Source organism: Anabrus simplex, chromosome 1 (genome assembly GCF_040414725.1).
Source record: "Anabrus simplex isolate iqAnaSimp1 chromosome 1, ASM4041472v1, whole genome shotgun sequence".
Classification (NCBI taxonomy): domain Eukaryota; kingdom Metazoa; phylum Arthropoda; class Insecta; order Orthoptera; family Tettigoniidae; genus Anabrus; species Anabrus simplex.
In genome coordinates, this window is record NC_090265.1 from 809,488,575 (window position 1) to 809,508,576 (window position 20,002).

At 39.5% G+C, this 20,002-nt stretch overlaps 1 protein-coding gene across 1 annotated transcript in view; it reads right to left on the reverse strand.

The window, feature by feature from the left end:
• Positions 1–20,002, reverse strand: part of Reps (RALBP1 associated Eps domain containing) — a 187,150-nt gene that overhangs the window by 107,425 nt on the left and 59,723 nt on the right. The window contains exon 6 of the mRNA XM_068225238.1: positions 6,094–6,361. Coding sequence (XP_068081339.1) covers positions 6,094–6,361 — 268 coding nt within the window. The remainder of the gene's footprint in view (positions 1–6,093; positions 6,362–20,002) is intronic.

Consider the following 20,002-nt stretch of genomic DNA (forward strand, 5'->3'; position numbering starts at 1 on the left):
CTTGCGCAAAGCTCGCAAACCGGAGCTCTAGCTAGCGCGGTGTAGATCTACTGTATAGTTGACTGTATTCCGAGACGTCAGTAACAAACATTAATTTTTTTCAATTTCTTTTAAACATACAGTAATTAGGTTAATATTTCTTCCCAGTTATTGATGATTTTACATTACATTACTGACGAGTTTATAAAATAAAACTTTAATAGCATTGGATAATAATTATCTTGACTGCTTGGATAAAAGTTTTTAATCCCATGCCCGGACACTTATGACGTAGTAGTAAGATAAGAGTCTAGCGATGACAACTGAGACATCGTAGATAATTCGGCTGAATAATTCCGTGGAAATCTGCGTTATCGTCTTGGATTTCACTTCGTGCGCAATAACACAGGAGCCGGCCCCATGGTGTAGGGGTAGCGTGCTTGCCTCTTACACGGAGGCCTCGGGTTCAATTCACGGCCGGGTCAGGGAATTTTACGTGTATCTGAGGGCTGGTTCGAGGTCCATTCAACCTACCTAGCCGGTATTTCCTGGCGACGTTGCCGATAAGCGATAACTTACAGCCTTACGTATTTCAAATGGGAACTCATAATATGTAGGTGGTGAATAAATAGTACACTGTCTCGCGACCACGTTGTCAAACTGCCGATAGTCTACCGGTAAGCCATGCGTCGTACATATACCGGTATTATTTATTTATACGTTGTGCAACATGTCGCAAACGTGACTGTGTTGACAAATTGCCCATAAACCATACACGTATTTAAATTGCGCATTCATGTGCAACTTACGTTGCAGTTCCATTTACCTTTTAACCAGATTAGTGAACAAAATTTGGACGTGCGACGATTATGTAATTAAAGGTTTAAAGTCCGATTTTTGTATTGAAAATAAAGGATGCGACGATTACGCGGTGGCGACGATTATGCCGTGAAATACGGTATATTATGCAATATTATTGAATTACATTACTAAACTAGGGACTAGTTTCGGCCTTGGCTGGTCATCCTCAGCCTTAATGTAATTAGTGTAACTCGGTTAAGAAGTTCCCACATAAGAAGTTTTCCCGCCTAAGAAGTGTGATATTCTTGGTCCCTTGATCAGTTGCATTAAGATATATGTATATTTTTTCTGTTTAAAGTGTTCTGTTGTAAATATAGTTCCCAGTTAAACAGTTCAGATTTTGGAGCCCCTTGAGATAGAAAACGTCCGCTCAAAGCAGCCCATGGTTAGAACCCTTCAGTCTCCGCGCAAGTTGCACTCTGTGTTAGACCGTTCACGCACTCACGGTGTCTCTCTGATGTCACGGAACCTGTGCGGGCTTGCCAGGCCATACGACGTAATGCTCTGACAACACGGACACCAGATGCTCACTCTCACCTTGTGGAATCGAATCAAACCCATCAGTCGAAATTTCCACTCCACCGTTCCATCTAGCGGAATAGAATCGAACGGGATTCTACGAGTGAAACAAAGCACGCAATGGGTGTGACAGGGCCGTGACAGGGTGAAGTCGTTAATCGAGGTGGGCTAAACATTAATTAAAAACCGTAAAGTGTATTTGTCCACATCATTACTGTTAATCGACCAAAAAATTGAATATTCTAACCTGTTTGATTTTTCATTTCCTTGCTTATTTCCTTCCAGGCATTCTCTCTTACGTTGTTGCAATAATACATATGGGTCTTGTCGTAGAGGAAATCATGTTTTTGAACTAAACTGATAAGATTTTCCGTGTCCATTATTAGTGAGGTGAACAAAAACAACTTCCCGAGTCTATGCTGGAAACAGCCGACTTACCAGCAGCCAGCTGATACACATGCCGCCAAACAGCCGGCCAAAAGATCCCGATCGTCTACGAAGTTGAACAAATGTTGAAAGCCAACTGGATGTTGGTGGGAGGCACACAGAGGCATTGCAATACCACGTGTTGGTATAAAATTGAGTTATTTTTAATTTTACCTTTATACGAGCTAAACATTGTATTATCGGGTCACTCGTAATTATTACATCGCATTATTAGAACACAGCACAAGGATGAGGAGACATGAAATAAAATTCTCACGGGGAAAGAAACTGTTTACGTTTAAATGTGCTAGCGTGTTGCTACTGCGCCTTTATCACTCCCACGTAATACCCCAGATACTTTTCCATGCACTCATTTCTGCAACTTCGAACCTGTGCTTCTTTTCTTCATTACCTATAGCATGAAGAGGATTGAAGTGGGAAAATAAACTCAATACTGGCTTGGCCATGCGGTACTTGCGAAACAGCCAGAAACTACGCCTGTTGCCGTGACAACCAGTAGGAATGCAGGGGCGATTTAGGCTTACGTTCTAACAATCTCTAAGAATAAGTTGCCAGATTTCCCATTTGCTGCCGTTATCCTTGAAGCAGTTGTCAGGGGTGTGAGGAAGACAGAAAGCACATGCTAACAAACTGTAGAACACGTCTTGTCTTTGCGTCTTGTAAGCTTAAGCTATGGATTGCCAAGCATAGTGTAGCGTCGTAATTAGTATGAATAGGAGTCGGCGAAGTTAGTTGTACTTGTAATATCAACGTACAAACGTTACGTTTTAAGTGAAAATGAGCGGAACTCAGAGGAAAGAGATCAAGCGAAAGGCAGCACTAACAATAAAAGACAAAGTGGAGATTATAAGGAAAGTGGAGTCATCTACACTTTCCCGTGTTGCTTTGGCAAAGGAGCTGGCGATGCCGCCGTCTACTTTGAACGGCATTACAGCGAAGAAAGAACCCGCATCGTTTACAATTTTTTTTTCTTTACGTCACACTGACACATAGTCTTACGGCGATGATGGGACAGGAAAGGGCTAGGAGTGGGAAGGAAGCGTCCATGGCCTTAATTAAGGTACAGCCTGGTGTGAAAATGGGAACCATGGAAAACCATCTTCAGGGCTGCCGACAGTGGGGTTCGAACCTATTATCTCCCGAATACCGGATACTGGCTGCACTTAAGCGACTGCAGCTATCGAGCTCGGTAAGGAAAAAAAAAAAACAATTTGTTGCTAAAAGGGAAACGTGGAAGGAAATGGTTCTGCCTGCTAAAATAAGCAAACCTTGCAACGTTTTTAATCTTGATGAATTCACACTTTTTTAGCAGCTTATTCGGGATATGTCTAGTTTTGAAGGGAGAATCTTGCCATGGGGTAAAATCAAGTAAAGTGCGAGTTACGGTATTGGTTGGTGCTAATATGGAAGGAACTGAAAAACTACCTCAACTGATGATAGGGAAGTCTAGGAAGCCACGTTGTTTAAAAAATGTCAGGAATTTACCGTGCAAGTACTCCAGCAACAAGTCAGCTTGGATGACAAGTTCCCTGTTTGAAGAGTATATGCAGGCATTAGATGCGAAAATGGGGAGCCAGAACAGGAAGATTGTGGTGTTTACGGACCACTGCCCATGCTCATCCCAAGGAATGAGCCCATTTAAGGAACATCAAGGTAGAATTTTTTCCACTGAATACTACATCGGTACTACAGCCCATGGACCAAAGAATCGATAAGGTATTGAAGCAGAGGTACCGAAAATCAGTTGTGCACCATATGCTGCTACGCATGGAAGCAGGCAAACCTATCTACAAACCATCTCTTTTGGACACAATGTATTTCATTGCCTCATCATGGGATTCAGTGGAGCCTGTAATAATAGCAAACTGCTTCTAGAAAGCAGGCTTCGGTGGTGGTACCAACAGCAATGTTATGGAAGTTGGTGATGAACAGCCTGGGTGCTGGAAAACTATACAGGAGAAGATGGAGATTACCAGTAGTTTCAACTACTTCACTGCCATTGATGATATGATAATCACTCAATTCAATCTACTGAAGTGCAATACGACCATGAAGCTGAGTTTATGTAATGGTAATCACTTGCGAGGAGCAGGCCATCGATCAGATCTGCAAGGAAACTCAGGCAGGAGATGAGGAGATTGAAGAAGAAGAGGTTGAGGAAGAGAATCCCCCAAAACCATCTTGCAGTGAGGCAAGCATCTGCCTTAAAAAACTGAGGCGGTTTATGGAACATTCAGCCAGTGTGCCTCAGAACACACAAAGGCAATGTGGGAAATGGAGAGGTTTATACTTCAAGAATGCAGTAAAAACCTGAAACAGTCAACCCCGGGACAATTTCTTTTCCAAGTAGGAGCCTAGACTTTTGTGTTTGAAAATGTATTTAACGTCTAATGCAGTACAGAATTTACATTATGTACAGTTCCCGTTTACCCTTTTAATGTTCTTAGTATTTCTTACATCTTGTGCAAGGTTTTATATAATATGTTCCCTTATCAGATATATTTATAATACGATATGTTCAATTATTTTACTCTATCCCTAAAAATATTGTCATGATAATCTAATTTTTATATTGTGGCTCTCTGATAGCAGCTCTTATATATCGGCCTATTTCGGTATTGTTCACAAACAAGGAAATCTGTTGGCTGTATGTTTCACATGTATTTCAAAGTACAGAATAAGTTTTTGGACATTACCCCTTTTAATAAGTTTCCTGCTTAAGAAGCTGTTGTTGGGTGTGGTTTTTTTTTTTTTTTTTTGCAGTCCCTTGAAAAACTTCTTAACAGAGTTTCACTGTACATCTAATAACTAAACAAATGTAAAAACACACAAATGACATGAATGTAGAGCTGTCAAAATGCTCTGTGCTCTGTATCTCCTTACAATTATTGTAGCCACTCTCCGCTTTATAATTCCCGAGATTCTCTAACAATACCACGCGATTGCGATGCTAAGATTGTCCCTTATGCAAGTTCACTGCCGACTGCTTTTCTAGTACAGTACTTGCTCTAATTATTGCAATGATGGGGCGTTAACGCAAAGATCCATGCCATAGCTGTCCTTTCGTGAGATACAGTTCAGAGAAAAACGCTTGATTGAGGATTTAGTGTTGATGGGACTGAAATTTCTGGACGGTTGATCCGGGAAATCGCTTCTTTGAGGAACGGATAATGCAGGATTTTTACAACGTGATTTAATTACGATGCTTCCGGGACCATGTAATTTGAACACATGATCCGGGAAAACGTAATTTCTGGGAACGGATAATCGAGGTTCCACTGTAAACGATCGCAGCGTTAATGGTCTCGCCTGCTATATTAATGCAACATATGTTAATATTTCTGAACTAAAGTGAATTTGTGTCCTCATTCCGAGGTGGCATACACCCAACGGAGGTGAGCTGCATGTACCATTTTACTGAATACCAGCCTTGCCGCTATTCTTAAATCTCTGACAGTATCAGGAGTCGAACTCGGGGCCCCCGAGAATGGCAGCTAATTGTGCTAACTGTTATTCGCTACTGACACGGACATTTCTTAACTAAAAAACGTAGATGTATCACAGGATTTTGGTGCATGCTTGCACTACGCAGGTTGAATGGACAGAACTATTCACTTATTTATCATCACCGGAGCTGCAGTATGCTATGGAGGCAGATATTTCTCAACTACAAAACGCAGACACATCACACAACTTTGATGTGTGCTTACATTGAGCGCGTCATTCACCTATTTGTGTGATATCATTGGAGCAGCAGTACGGCCTGTAACTACTACAAATTGGAATCATTCTTCTCTGACAAATTACGCTGGGGGTTTCCTAAATAAGAACTTCAATTTTTTCATTTTCTTTGTCTCGAAAAGCCAGGGGTTCTAATATGCGAGAGGCGTCAAATACACAAGGAAATAAGGTATGTGCAGTGCAATGTATGGAAACTGTAGCATGGAGAAGAATGCTGGATGAGATTGAGGGAAATAAGATCTCAATTTAATTGGAAGAGGCTTGCCAACTACTCTTGCCCAAGAAACTAGAACTGTAAAACATGCTTTGCAAAGCAGATAGACAGCACTGACTTGCATGTATGTGCAATTAATATCGTTCATTAAAATTCTATATTGCACCATCAAACTTCCACAAAAATTAAAAATGAAGCAGGAGATTTAGGGCAGGGAAAAATTGCATACACAATCATAATCACTAGAAAGAAAGAACAAATTCTTTTTTTTTTTTTTTTTTTTTTTCAATATAAATATTCAAATAAAATTTGAAGGATTCAGCATTACCAACCTCTTTACTTCTGGGAGGTGATGAAGGTTCCCCAGTGGGAGGTGACAAACTTGGAGGACTCTCTTCTCTGCTTGGAGGTTCCACAGGAGCCACCACAGCAGCAGGTACAGGAGGTGCGGTAGGAGGTGGAGGCTGTACAGGAGGCACCAGAGATGGAGGAAGGCTCTCAGGAAGGTCAATATTGTTCCTCCTGAGGACCACCAGATGCATGGCAGTGTTGAACTCATCCAGAGACAAGGCCCCATCCTTAGTTACATCTGCCAATTGCCTGGAATCATGCGTCAAGTTATAACACAATGCTTAACAACATAATGGTGACAAAAAGTTACTCAATCACAACATTAACACAATAAATTGTTAAAGATGATGTGGATGGTGATTACTGATTACAGTGGAACCTCGATTCTCAGTTTTTGTGGGGACCGCGGGGAAAAAAAAATCCGGGAATGAATTAAAACCATCAACAATTTGGCTATTCAACAACAATTAAATGCATATACAGTAATTATAATCTAACAAACACGCCTAAAACAAACCAAACTACAGCTCTAATGGGCCTTGACCTACCAAGCGACCACTGCTCATCCCGAAGGTCTGTAGATTACGAGGTGACGCATGGTCAATGTGAGGAATCCTCTCGACCATTATTCCCGGCTCTCTAGACCGGGATCGCCATCTCACCGTTAGATACCTCCCCAATTAATGGTAATCACGTAAGCTGGTGGACCTAGAACCACTCCATCATACCAGGTAAAAATGCCCGACGTGGCCAGCAATCGAACCTGGGGCCTATGGGCGAGAGGCAGGCAAGCTAGACCATGCGGTCGGCTTCAAACAATTACATGAGTTACAAATCTCGATACTTTGCATTCACTTTTACTCGGGAAACTTCATCAGTAATAATTTTGTGTGGCTATTTCTAGCCGGGTGCAGCCCTTGTAAGGCAGACCCTCCGATGAGGGTGGGCGGCATCTTCCATGTGTAGGTAACTGCGTGTTATTGTGGCAGAGGATAGTGTTGTGTGGTGTGTGACTTGCAGGGATGTTGGGGACAGCACAAACACCCAGCCCCCGAGCCACTGGAATTAACCAATGAAGGTTAAAACCCCTGACCCGGCCGGGAATCGAACCCGGGACCCTCTGAACTGAAGCCCAGTATGCTGGCCATTCAACCAACGAGTCGGACACTTCATCAGTTTACCATGAAAACTTCTTACATCATGTAGGCAACTTTGATCAGCCAAGTTCATTGAAATATTTAATAAATAACACCAAGCCGAATAACAATCGATCACGAGTAGTTTTTAATTCTCTAATCTAATCAAATAAAGCACATCAAACACAAAAGCACCCAACATAATAGCAAAATTCCTTTTTTTTAATCTTCCACGGTAATTTGGTCACCGGTATACTGTTCGTAGTAAGTTTCTGAAAATCTTGTACCATGTAAGTTAGGCCTACACCGACTTTTAAAGGTTATGTTCATTACCATAAGACCTATCTGTGTTGGTGTGACGTAAAACCAATTAAAAAAAAGAGAGAGAGAGAAGAAGTTATGTTGAACTCAAGAATATGGTTTTGAATGTATCGATTCTATAAAGTTCTCCAATGCATTAAATATTCAATTCTGCCCGTGACTAATCACAAGCAGATTGGAAAGAGAAAACAAACCCATCAAAACTCCACAAATTTTGGTTTATCCATGGCCTAAAGCTCAGGTGGAAAGGGCACGCTGCACAAACCAGTGCATGTAGGAAATGATACAAACTTTTTGAATGTTATGCTGCGCAAATAAAACAAATGCTTTTTTATAAGGACATTTTAACATAAAAACGTAAAAGTAAAAATCCCTGTCTTATATTAGGACCAAAACAGTAATGGCTTTATATATGAAAAGCGTAACATCTCTTCTGGTCTCGAGAACGTAATCTTATCCCCTCCCATTAAAATACTATATTCATGTTAAGAAGGAGCGATTTTGATTCCAATCTGAAAACCCAGTGACTATACTGTATAGTGCCCTGTGGGAAGTGCCGAAAACCTGTTTGGCAATACGATAGAAAAAAGTCTAAAATAAACATCTAACACTGGACATAATGTAGATGTTTTACAAGTACGAACGTTTGACGAAACTCGTTCCGTCTTCAAGTATAGCAGTCAAAATACGCTCCATCTGCTTCCAATTATTGTGACCACTCTGCTTTATGATTTCCTAGGATTCCCTAAATGATACTAGCTGAATGCGATGCCAAGATGGTCCCTTAAACAAGTTCACCGCCGATTGTTTTCCCAGTACAGTACTTGCTCTAGTTATTGCAATGACGGGATGTTAACGTCAAAATCCATAGGTATGTTGTAGCCGTCCTTTTGTGAGATACTTTTTCTTGAAAAACATTTGATCAAGGATTTAGCGTTGATGGGACTGAAATTTCTGGATGGTTGGCCTAGGAAATCGTTTCTTCGAGGAACGGATAACACAGGATTTTTACAACATGATTCAATCAGTATGTTCATGGAACCATATTATTTGAAAGAATAATCTGGGAAAATATAGTTTCAAGAAATGGGTAATAGAGATTCCACTGTATTGTCTTAATTAGGCAACCATCCCCAATGATGGTGTTGAGAGGACACGCCAAGTAAAAGGAAGTTTCACTAGAGAACCATCTCCAATTATGGCGTTGAGATAAAAGGAATTCCTTGTCGCTGTCTGCAACTCGGCTGTTTACATTTTCACACTAACAATGCTTGCTGTTGATACAAAACAGATAATACTACTAAGATAATTTTCAATTCAGATAAAATAGAGAATAAATGTATATTCAATAAGTCAGGAATTTACAAATTGACATGCCAAACATGTAGGCAACAATACATAGGACAGCCTGGAAGAAGTTTGGCTATAAGATACAAAGAACATGTTAATGCAGTCAAATATAAAAGATATTCAGCAATGGGAGAGCATATGGTTGAAAAGAATCAAATTTACAGACATTTCTAATAACATGGAGTTAATACATTTGCCCAAAAAAAAAAAAATTCATGAATGTTTTAGAAAGTTTAGAAATTTATCTTGCTAAAAGAAATGACTTTGAATCAAGTTTAAATGAAAGAAGTACAGAAGAAAACCCATTGTATAAACTAGCGTTTGATCATTTAAGGAAGAAAAAGAAGAAAATATCTTGATTTTATTTAGGTATTCTCATTCAATTCATCAAAATATTAAAATTTTATGCAATGATTATTTTCATAATATTTCACAAGTTTGTTTATTCATTGATATGGTGAATTAGGATCCAATACTTCTTTAAATTGTAAGCAAAACAAAAGATAGTGTTATATTGTTTTTATTCCTTGATTTGACTTCACTGATGAAGGGAATGCATATTGTTCCTGAAACATGTATGATAGAATAAATAATTTTCAATCATTAAAAGTGTACTGACAAGGTGGACCTAACATAAAACTATTTTAAAATAGTTTCTTTAATAGACTCGCAATGCTTTGCGAATATGTTTCATATGACTTAGAAGCCCAATCTTGGCATGAAACAAACATCCACACAAATCACATTGAATGGCTGGGGGAGGGCAGGGCTGAACTTGGCGGAGCTTCCGTACTTGTTGTTTATCCTCACATTCTCACCATTCCTCATCAAACACCGCAACTGATGTAGAAACAGTGTGGCGGCAAAATGTACGATTCTCAGCAAGCATATCCCAGGATTGAGTGTTAATTCCAGCTCTTTTCACAGTATGCATTAGCTGATGGTGGCTAATGATGGTAGCCTCAATACTTATAGCATGCGCTTTCTCAAGAACTGCACGGTTAGTGACATGGTCCTCCCATTTGATGTTCAAGATGGATCTAAGTTTCACAACCATAAAGCAGTGTTGATATTACAATAGCATGGTAAACCATAATCCTGGTATGCGTTGTAAGGTCCTTATTCATGAAGACATGGCAAGATAAACATCCAAATGCTGCATGGGCAGTACTAATTCTCCTATCCACATCTTGTAACCAGTTAGCATTTGTTAGAGGATATTTCCTAGATAAAAAAAGGTTGAAGGTTCGACCCGGGTGAAGGCTGTGTGAGTACTTTGGTTTTCTGAACATTAATGGAGAGACCAAAATGAGCAAACACTCTTGAAAGAAATTACTGACTGTTGCAGTTCCTCAGGTGTGATAGCAGGTGTGACAGCATCATCTGCATATTGCAATTCCGTAACGGAGGTTATCTTAGTAAGCTTTCGGGAGAGAAGTCTAGCCAGATTGAACAGTCCCTCATCGAAGTGATATCTGACCATTACACCTTGGTTGTTTGTAGATGTAGATATAGCATGGCGGCTACGTAAAGAGCAAAGAGGGTTGGAGCAAGCACACATCCTTGTTTCAATCCATGAGCGATTGGAAATTGAGCAGAGATAATATTTTGATGAATGATTTGCCTAGACATGTTATCATGGCGAGCCTTTACCACAAAATGATGTAGACAGCCAGTGTTTAAGTACTGTCCATATAGCTGGTCTCGGGACTGAGTTGAAAGCCTTTTCCAGGTCATTGAACACTAGGTATAAAGGAGTCTGTTGTCTCTGCACTTTTCCTGGATTTGCCTTGTACAAAAGATCATATCTGTTGTGCCTTTGGATGTTCGAAAACTGCACTGTGACTCGGATAGGATCCTCTCGGAAATAATATGCAGGCGATTGAGCAAAATTCTAGCAACAATTTCACCTGCTATAGACAGCAATGATATACCATGATAGTTGCCACAAACACCACAATGACTTTTTTTTTTTTTTTTAAAGAGTAACGATAGTGGCATTTTTAAGGTCACCAGGTAGTTTGCAGGTTTCCTATATTATGATGTTAAGAGTATGAAGTCTGGTTTTTAGAAATAGGTCTCCACTTTGAATCAATTCCAGAGGAATCTTATCTCGGCCAGGAACCTTGTCAGGTTTCAGTTTACAGAGAGCAGCATTGAATTCCTTGAAGGATTCAAAACGAACTACAACTATACCAAAAACAGATCAATAATTAATATGAGCTTGTCCAGTAGTGTGCTTCCTGCTGATCGCAGTTTCTGCATTGATAGACTGGTGAGAGAAAGATAACAGGGTTCTACGCTCGCAATGTACACACGGCGTTCTCCTTAAACACAACGCACTCTGAACTGAAATGCACATATGTGATAGAAGCCCTAATCCTATGATTTGAAGGTGTTTAAATACGTCAGCCTCACGCTGGTAGATTTACTGGCACGTGAAAGAACTCCTGCGGGACTAAATTCCAGCACCTCGGTGTCCCCAAAAACTGTAAAAGTAATTAGTGGGGCATAAAGCCATCATCATTATTATTATTATTATTATTATTATTATTATTATTATTATTATTATTATTATTATTTAATCCAACTAAGTTCATCATAATCATCATCATCAACATTTCCTTCCAGCAAGTCGGGTAGGAACTTTGTAAATGATATACATCCACTGAATTCTGTCCTGGTATAGTTTTCCCTCTCCACTGCATCCCATGTTACTCCTCTCCTCTTGAGATTTTCATTAACCTGGTTTGTGCATCTCTTTCTAGGCCATCCAATACGTATTCTTCCGGGCACCTCTATCTCCAGATAATGGCGTGGAGTTCGAGTTGGGTGCATTCACTTCACATGACCTAACCACTTCAATCTCCCAGCACACATGTGGTTATAATTACAGTACAACATGAGGCAGGAGCAATATTTCCTATAAGGTGCCATATAAAAGTTATAATTGATGAGTACCATGTTTGTTCCATATTGAAATAGCCTAACTTATTTCCTCCCAGGCAATGTCTCTCGCTATAACAGACTATGAATCTCATTGCTGAATCTGTATTGACAGTTGAACTTCTTACAAAACTGTACAAAAACTATTTCAATCCTCCTAGTCAATACTACATTGGTAAATATATATATATATATATTTGGGGCTCCCGTCATACAGAAAAGTTCTAAATGAACTTTTTCTGTGTGCATCATTCATAAGGTGAATAACTACCATGAAACATGAACTTCCCGTCCGTACATAAACAAGAGCTCATACATAATTGCCAACAAGTGGTGGCTGGGAAGATCCCGATCATCAATGAAGTTGCATGGATGTTGATAATTCTGTTCGGTTCAACTTTGCTAGTTGAAAAAATATTCTTGACAGAGAATCCTGTTTCTTTTGTTTGGATTTGATTCCACTAATGGCAATTGTCATTTGTGCCTCCGATTTAAACACAAGGTAAAAACCAACGAGCTAGAAAGAATTCATTGGTAAAAACAAATTATTTTTGGTTCAATTCAATTCCATTTCATTTTACTTGTTAGGAGTGGTCCTTTACTCATTTAATCGGAGTATAATTTTGTTTTTCATAGATGAGAGTGCATGAGGACGAAACTGACACTTGTTATCGATAGAATTCCTTGAGGAGGACTATAGTTATAGACATCCCACATTAAAATGAGAACATCGTGCAACACTAAATTTTCTGAAAATTTAAAATTCAACATATGGTACACCGTGTAAATAACATAAAATATTAATTATAATTAATATTACATTCAATAACTATACTGAAATAATAATGAAAACAATTTAATAATATAAATGAACTTTAAACTACTTTATAATAGTCACCTGTTAATTTTGTCTCTTCTTTTTAAATATGATTAATTTTCATACGTATAATAATTATTATTGTTGTTGAATACATCATATACAAAAGTATTATTACCATATTAGAAAAACATGATGAGAGTTTGAGTCATCTTTAAAGTAAATATCTAACATTCTCAAAAGAAACCATACCCAGGCGACTGGAGTAGGACACTGATGATGATGATGATGATGATGATCATCATCATCATCATCAAAAGAAAGGGGATCAAGGAAGGAGCCTCACTGAAGATTGTGGTTACTGCAATCGGGCAATTCCTGGGCAACGGTTTAATACCGGCTAATTCTTTCACAAAGGTGCTGCTACACAGCAACAAGTATGCAAGAGAACTTACTGATGAAAAGTCCTTTTCAGGACCAACCATGCACAGAACACTCATCAGTCCCTATTGGTAACAGCTTACGAATGTCACTTGAACAATGAATCAATTTCCTCTGCTGAAAGTCAATACCTTTCACATCTGATGCTGCAGAACGAAGTAGATGTTATAGCAATACAGGAGACTCACACCAAGAATGATGCAGATCTTTACAGAAGAGGAAGAATTTATGGATACGTTCTGGTTGGGTCCATAAATGATGAACAGTATGGCACTGCAACATATGTCAGGTCCCATCTTACTGACTACAAAGTAACTTACCACGATAGAACGGCGGATATTTTTGTTTAGGGTGTAGAAGTTGCTGGCACCACAGTTGCACATATTTAAAAACCACCGCAAGTTGGTTGGCCAAATCCACCTGTAAGATTCTTCAGTCATCCAGTTGTGTATGTTGGTGATTTCAACAGTCAAAGTCATGTCTGGGGATACCAGAAAGAAGACCAAAATGTAGCTATTCTAAATGAATGGATGGACATGCACAATCTTCAGCTTGTGTGTAATGCTAAAGATCCTGGAACGTTCCGATCTGGCAGATGGTTAAAGGATTATTCTCCTGATTTGTGCATCACATCTAGATCTGGAAATAATGAAATAACACAACGAAAAGTCACCAAGTCTTTCCCACACAGCCAGCACGGGCCAGTCATAATTTATTTTGGTACTGAAATTCCATTAGTCACCTCCGTACCTCAACCTCGATGGAATTTTCAACTTGCAAACTGGGAACCATTTCAGAAAGGTCTACATAATACCGTGCAATGGATTCCTCCAGTACCATCCAGTTATGAATGATTTGTGGGTGCGATTAAAGCAAATGCCAGAAAATGTATCCCATGTGGTTTTCAGAAGAAGTACATCCCTGGATGGTCCCAAGAATGTGATGAGTTATATGCCAAATATCAAGAATCTCATGACGACGTGACAGCTAATGACCTCTTGAAAGCTCTGAATAAGAACAGAAGAGAAAAATGGCATAAAACAACGGCAGGACTCAACTTCACACATTCTAGTCGGAAAGCCTGGAACCTCATTAGAAAACTTGGTACAGATCCCAGGTTGTCAAGTGCAGTCACACATGTGAATGCTAATGCTGTTGCATCCAGACTGATGCATATTTCAAAAACTAAAATAGACAAAGAACAGACACGAACTGTGAAGAATGAACTGTACACAAAGATGTCCCATCTAAAATCACACCCAGTCTACTCACGTGACTTCTGCATTGAGGAACTTGATAAAGCCTTGACTATGTTAAAGGTAAAGAAAGCCGCTGGCTTTTATGGCATATATCCAGAGTTTCTTAAAGCCATTGGACCGAAAACAAAGATGTGGCTTATTGGATTTTTCAATGATTCTGAAAACTGGAAAATTAATAATAATAATGTTATTTGTTTTACGTCCCACTAACTACTCTTTTACGGTTTTCGGAGACGCCGAGGTGCCGGAATTTAGTCCCGCAGGAGTTCTTTTACGTGCCAGTAAATCTACCGACAACGAGGCTGACGTGTTTGAGCACCTTCAAATACCACCGGACTGAGCCAGGATCGAACCTGCCAAGTTGGGGTCAGAAGGCCAGCGCCTTAACCGTCTGAGCCACTCAGCCCGGCGAAAACTGGAAAATTACCAAAGCTTTTCAAACAGGCTAATTGCCATCTTGAAACTGGGAAAAGACGGAACTGATGATTCTCATTATTGACCAATATCACTACTCAGCATGACCTATAAGCTACTAGAAAGGCTTATTCTAAATCGCATTCAAGAGACCATTGATCAAATCATCCCGATCGAACAAGGTGGCTTTAGGAAACATCGGAGTTGCTGTGACCAGGTCTTAACATTGACAACTGTAGTAGAAGCTGGATTTCAATGAGGTCTCAAATCAGTTGCGGTTGTCGTGGATCTTACAGCAGCTTATGACACTGTATGGAGGGAGGGCTTGATGTCCAAATTTATTGAAATCATCCCATGTCAAAAGTTGGCACTTTTAATGAACAACCTGCTTTCTAACAGGTGCTTTAAGGTGTTCCTGAATGGGCAAGCTAGCAGGTGGAGGACTCTAAACAATGGCCTACCTCAGGGATTAGTTCTGGCCCCCATTTTGTTTAACCTGTATATCCATGACATGCCTCATACAGATCCCATGTAAATCCAGTATGCAGACGACCTAGCATTGATTATCCAGAGTAAAGATTTCATGAACTGTGAGAATGTTCTAACTAGTGATCTGGTGAAACTGAGTGATTACTTCCACAAATGGAGACTTCAACCTAACCCAACCCAACCACACCCAACCCAACCCAACCCAACCCAACCCAACCAAGATGGTGGTAACTGGGAACGGGCATGTTTTTGTACCTCCGACATATTACTTTCTTTTCTTAGTCTTTCTTGTGTATAGAAGTGTGTCGTACTGTGCTTTCATATCTACAACCATCCATGAAGCAAGTGAAGTGTCGTGTGATTCAGTACTGCAATGGTGTTTCGCTGAACGGCATTATATTTTCTCTGCTTTGTCCGTCTTTGATCTCCCTGTGTTTCGCCATTTCCCTGTCTCTTCCAGTGAAAGGACGAAAGGTTGCCATGCTTCCTCATGTGCTGTGTTCGTTATCTTACTACTTCTTTCCGGCGACATTCATTTAAATCCATGGCCGCTTAATGTTTATTATCAGAATACCCAGAGCCTGAAAAACTACCTAACTAACTAACTGACTAACTGTGTACTCAGTGAACCTGAATTTAGCGAGTTTGATATGTTATGTTTCACGGAAACTTGGTTACCTGATTTTGTCTCGGACAGTGAACTTCCATTCTCATCTAACTTTTCAGTGTTCCGTAAAAACAGAGGTACCGGTAAGCGTGGGGGTGGTGTAATGATTGCAGTAAGTAATAAATTTAAAGCCCGTTACAGGCCCGACCTAGAAACTGAATGTGAGATAACCTGGGTTGAAATTACGATCTCCAGAACTAAAAACTTGTTAGTTGGCTGCTTCTACCGCCCACCCTCTACTGATATCACAGCGTTAGAAAATTGCTTTAATTCAACGGTTTTGGCTCTGAATAAATCCAACGATATTGTGCTAATCGGTGATTTCAATTCGCACATATCCTGGCAATCTACAACCACTGGAATAGTAACCGACCCTGTGGACTCATTTTTTTTTCTAATTTCATAAACTGTCTTCATCTACATCAGTTCTGCTTAAAACCCACCAGAAATATGGCAACATTGGACCTCCTCTTCTTAACAGTAACTAGTGTTAGTGTATCTGTTGGCAGAAACATTCTTAGCACTGACCATGACTCAATTAAAGCTACCCTCAGCCTACCTGCTTATCAACATAAAGACTTCCCACCCGCTGCGAGGCAAACATTTCCTCTGTGGAGTAAAGTGGACTGGCTAGTCGTCAACCAGGACTTGTCATCCCTCCCTTGGTGCTGGTTATCAGCTGAGCGTGACGTCAACAGTGCGGTTTCCCTGTTTGAGGATTTAATATTTACTACCATTAAACAGCATGTACCTTTCTCCAAACCCAGAACACACAAATATCCTCCCTGGCTGAGTGCCGAAACTAAATTGCTACTAAAGAACAAAACCCTGCGTGGTCACTCTGGAAGTCCATCCCCAATTCACACACGTATAATACTTTTAAACACCTCAGGAAAATTCCAAAATCGCATCTTAAAAATGACTACAACCGGCACATCACTTCTATGAAACCTTAAAAATAACCCTAAAAAATTCTGGACCCTCATTTCATCACGTAGAAAGTCACCCCGGATACCACTGAATCTTGAAATACATAGTGATGATGTCCCAACTGAATTAAGGTCTCAAAAATTCAATGAGTAATTTCACTCCACCTTTACTCCTGCACCTCTCACAGAACTACCACAGATCAATAGTGTTTGCAGTTACTCTTTGTCGCCAATAATAATGACCCCTAACGAAGTTCAAAATATTCTCAGTAGTCTCCCAACAAACCGCTCCACCGGGCCCAATGATATTAGCCCTACATTCCTCAAAAATACTTCTCCTCTCTCTCTGTGCACTATTATCTACAATTTTAAACCTGTGTATGGCTACTGATACATTCCCCGACAGCTGGAAACAAGCTGATATCACACCTATTTTCAAATCTGGCAACAAACATGATATCTCATCATACTGCCCAATATCTATCGTTCCAATACTATCCTCTGTCCTTGAAAGAATAATCCACCGCCGACTCTTCTTTTTCACACAGCCGTACCTTTCTGAAAAACAACACGGATTAACTCCCGGAAAATCATGCCTCACTAACCTCACTGTTCTCAAACACCACATTAATACAGCAATGGAAAATAAATCTCAATTAGATGTAATCTATATAGATCTGCCCAAGGCATTCAACTCAGTGGATCATGCACTTCTTCTTCATAAGCTCGCCACCAGATTTAATATCCACGGCCCCGTCTTGTCATTGATAACAAGTTTCCTCTCCGGCAAAAAACAAAGAGTGGTACTCCCTGAAACTGCCTCATCATGGTTACCTGTGTTATCAGGTGTATCTCAGGGCAGTATCCTGGGACCCCTACTCTTTGTTCTCTATATCGATGACTAGAGTTTGTGGTTTATAGCATTTAAAAATTAGAGATTTAGTTTTGATTTTCAAATTTAGCATTTTGTAGCATCTAAATTTCTCAAATTTAGCGTTTTGTAGCAAATTGGTTAAAAATAGGCATAATTTGGCTAATCGAAACCGACTTTCAACCTATTAGGTCGTGTTACTTACAATTAGTAGGTGTTGAAGAGATGTTAAGTATAGAACAAAAATGGCCAACCGGACACAAGTGGGATCCGAGCCCATAACCTTTGAATTCTCTATAGAAAATAAGACCAACATAAGACTGCAAGAAGTATTAACACACACATGAATATGCCTATTTACAAATTTACAAACACAATTTCAAAGTGAAAAATACTATTCTGAACGTATTTATTTATCACAGTACAACACACCTACAAGGAACAGGAATTTCAATGATGATTGAAGTACAACATGCTAATTGTTTAAACGGTGTCCTTCCTTCGAGACCGCCTATCAGCTACAATATTCTTGTACTTGCTAAAAATAATTCTACATCGACACTGTTCGTGGAGGTCCAAATGTACAGCAGTGCTGCCGAGGCAAAGGAAGGACTGCAAAACATTTTTTTTCTTCAAGTCTTTGATTGCAAAGGCTTATCTGTATCGCTTACATAAAAATGTCCCGATTTGTGACTCTCGGCTTGCTGTTTGATCGTCACTTCGCTTCTACCCATGGCTACCAGACAATAAAATAAATTGCTACCGTACTTTAAAACAGGAACTACTGCTCAACACCAAAGTCAAGAATAACCGACTATGATCAAGGGTCAACACAAAGAGTTTGAACATGTGTTCTTGAAAGTGTAAGCTGTTTGATTGATTGTTCTTTGCAGTGCTCTTTGGCCAGTGAAAGATATTCCACACATATAATGATTTAACCATTTGGTCCACCATTACTTGTGAAAGGAAATATTCCCTTGCATACCATTTATGTATTTTTTTGTCACTTTAACATAAATTTGACTAATCACATACATAAGAATACACAGAGAAAAGTGAGCTTTTAGCTCGTCAATGGTAACAGGAAACTAATGTTTTTGTTCGTAAGTATTACTGGTTTCAAGGGAAGCAGATAAATTAGCAAAAAATATAGAAGCATAGGCATTGGTTTCCTTAGTAACGTGATCCCAGAGCTGTGGGGTTAGAAATTCATTCCCTGCGTCCATTTCTTTCAGATTATTTGCCAGCCCCCTCCTCACTATAGTGAATTTAAGAAACTGGTTTGTATGTTACAGAAACAGGCTTATTGTCAACAAGATCATAATTCCAAATATCATTTTACTAGACTTTTCACCTGCTCTTGTTTCTGGTTTTGTCAAGTAGTTTCAATTGACACTATCATCTCGGAAATATAATCAGAATCACTTTCATCACTGTCAGTTGAAGAATAAGAAGTATTTTCACTCTCCAGAGAATCATTTCTACTTTCGACATCACTATTTTCAAGCCAGTTACGAATAACCTCATCCATGCCGCGCTTGGATGCCGCCATGATTGTTTACAATGAGCGGCAAACTGAGGTGCTTTTTATTTTCCGTACTTCAGCTCACAGTTACTATGTACACAGAGAAAATAGCTTCAGGTATCATCTGACATAAATCGGGTAGGCTACAAAACAAACAGAATAAATCTCTCTGACCAGCTAACCGCGATATTGAACCTATAAATGTTCCATGCACCAGGGCGGAAGTGTCCGTCAAAGTAAGTTACCTCCTTACGATCGCTATGGACGCCATAATAATTCTTTCTCATGAAATAAATAACAACATATATCTTATTTTTAAGAAAAATGCATCGTTTTTAAAAAGATATATGTTTATTTCGTATAAAACCAAGAGTTTCGCATCTATTTCGTATAAATTGAAAAATTTCGCATTTTATCGCTAATTCAAAATTGCTAAAAACCACTCGTACGGGTCATATAAGATGAAGGCACATGCACTGCAAAAGTTTCGACGTATTTCGCATTTATCGCAAATGCTAAAAATCACAAACTCTATCGATGACATAATTCTTTGCACCCAAAATAATCAGTGTTCCCTCCTCTTGTATGCTGACAACCTGAAAATTCTAAGAGAAGTGTCTACGCCTGATGACTGTGATGAATTACAGAATGTTCTTAATTCGTGTGGTGACTGGTTTAAAAAATGGAATCTTTCTCCCAATGTTCAGAAGTGCAATACATCTCCT